Source organism: Papilio polytes, unplaced genomic scaffold (genome assembly GCF_000836215.1).
Source record: "Papilio polytes unplaced genomic scaffold, Ppol_1.0 DF821191.1, whole genome shotgun sequence".
NCBI classification, from domain to species: domain Eukaryota; kingdom Metazoa; phylum Arthropoda; class Insecta; order Lepidoptera; family Papilionidae; genus Papilio; species Papilio polytes.
Window position 1 is genome coordinate 7,409 of NW_013528013.1, and position 2,126 is coordinate 9,534.

Genomic DNA, 2,126 nt, shown 5'->3' on the forward strand with positions numbered 1-2,126 from the left:
CCGTTTTGTTACCTAAATTTTCTTCTGATAGAACTATTGTTTTAAAAATAAAAGGCCTTACAGTCTTTAATGGCAGAGGCGTTACAATATAGTCTTTCTTGTGTAATTGCAGCAGAGCGCAATGCTTAGGCAGAGCCTCCCCCGCAGCCAGCGATGTGACCACCGTGCTGCCCGGCTGGATCACACAGAAACCTTCATTCTCTCTCTTCATATTTTTCATAGCAAACACTTGGCTATCATGCTCGTGACCCCATATGACAAGGTCTAAAAATGTAGGCAGTACACTTTCTGGAATGTAATTTCCATGACCTCTATCAGCTCTATTTTGATGAAGCACCAGAATGTTAAACCAATCATTATTGTCTTGTAACAGGTCCATTTCAACTTTTTTTTCCCCAAATAAGCGAGAGAGTCGTTGGTCTTTGAGGTGACTTAGGCCATACAATGACAATTTGGTCTCTCCCTTCTGCATGAGCACTGGAGATACTCGAACTTGCGTGTAATCGCTCCATTTGCCAAAATAGTTTACCAGTCCCGTTATAGAAAGTATATCAAGAGAACTAATGCTGCCTTGTCCAACAGGATCGTCGTGGTTTCCATGAATTGATAATATGGGGTATGAAATATTCAAATTTGGATCTTCGTAGTTTACAACTCTTGAAAAATTTTGTAACTGATCGGATAGCAACTCTACACTAATCGGTTTGTCTCCGAAACAGTACTTGCGGATGATCTGAGTGCACTTGAACATACAGCTGGGAGAGGGCTTCGCCTGGTCAAACAGATCACCGCCGAGCAACACGAGATCGACGTCGTATTGGACAGCCAGGGATAAAACTTCTTCGAAAGCGATGAAGCTATCCTCGCCGCGCTCCGCATCGTTTTCCAAATAACCCAAATGAATATCTGAGGCGATCAAAATCCTTATTGTGCCATCACTTGTCCAACTTTCTGATTCATTTTGCACCATTTTAATTTAATATATATCTGATTTCAGCATTCAAACTAGCTATAGAACAAACAAAACAACCGACAAGATGAGAAAAGTCAAAAACATAAGCAAAAGATTATCACCATGGAGGTAATAATATGACAGAAGTGTGCTCTATCAGTACATCTTGCAGTTAAAATAAATAAAGAAAATATAACCTTATGCTAAGGGCGTAAGAGTTTTGTTGCACGTAAAATAAAATTGAAACGAGTGAGAGGACTACAAGTGTCCACTTTTTCCCTTTCTAACAGTGACTTAGAGTTGCCAGATATCATTCCTTTCGTTTGTAGACTAATTGACAATGTAATGATGTAATGATCACTTGTAATTGGCTTTCAGTTAGCTGTAAGTTGTCCATAAATAAATTTAAAAAAAAAACATAAAAAAACAATGTAATGTAATCATGGATGTATTACTAGAATAGGAGAGCTTTTGTCGAAAAATTGAAGCCGAGCAAGACCTCAATAACTGTAACATTTTTCCCTCTGTGGCCATGGTGACTTACATGCGACCATTCGTTGTTGATGCTGAAAATAATTTTGTTAAAAACTATATAGTTAACTGTTTATCTCTGAAATAGTCTTGAAGCTCATTTTATGTAGATGCAACAATTTAAGTAACTATAACGGGCACTCGTGTAATGTGAATTGAAAATCATTTGTCGGATTGTTTTTGTATGCAACAAGAATTCAGAAGAAATAACGTTAGTCTTGCTGGTAACACTAAAATCAAAAGAAAAAAAAAGTCAAAAAAACTACCAAAAGATCATTGTCAGACAGACTTATAGTGACAATCTGACAACTGATGACAACTAGTTGGCATATGACAACATAGCTATTATAATTTTAAGTTTAATGTGATTTTATTCAATACAATATCATCAGTTTATCAGTTCTTGCAATAATGTCTTACCAACGCTCTTTGTGACGATGCTAAGTTGCCGTAAAGTTACATAAAATAAATATGATTTTGAAGTACAGTAATGGTGTTTATTTGGAAGAGAAAGTGTCCTGTGAAATCAGAGAGTGGCCTTCAATGATGTGGAAGAAGTGTATTGTGCAAGCGGGGGCAGCTACCCGGAGAGCATGCAGCGCCTGCGCTCTGCGCACCGCGCTGCTCGTCCTCGTCGCTGCTG

At 38.1% G+C, this 2,126-nt stretch overlaps 1 protein-coding gene across 1 annotated transcript; it reads right to left on the reverse strand.

The window, feature by feature from the left end:
• Nucleotide 1: 1 nt before the first annotated feature.
• On the reverse strand, nucleotides 2-1,153 carry LOC106109538 (double-strand break repair protein MRE11A; the record flags this gene model as incomplete). Its single annotated transcript, XM_013291073.1, has 1 exon — nucleotides 2-1,153. A coding segment is annotated over exon 1 (969 nt), but the record flags the coding sequence as incomplete, so codon positions are not given.
• Nucleotides 1,154-2,126: the final 973 nt, after the last annotated feature.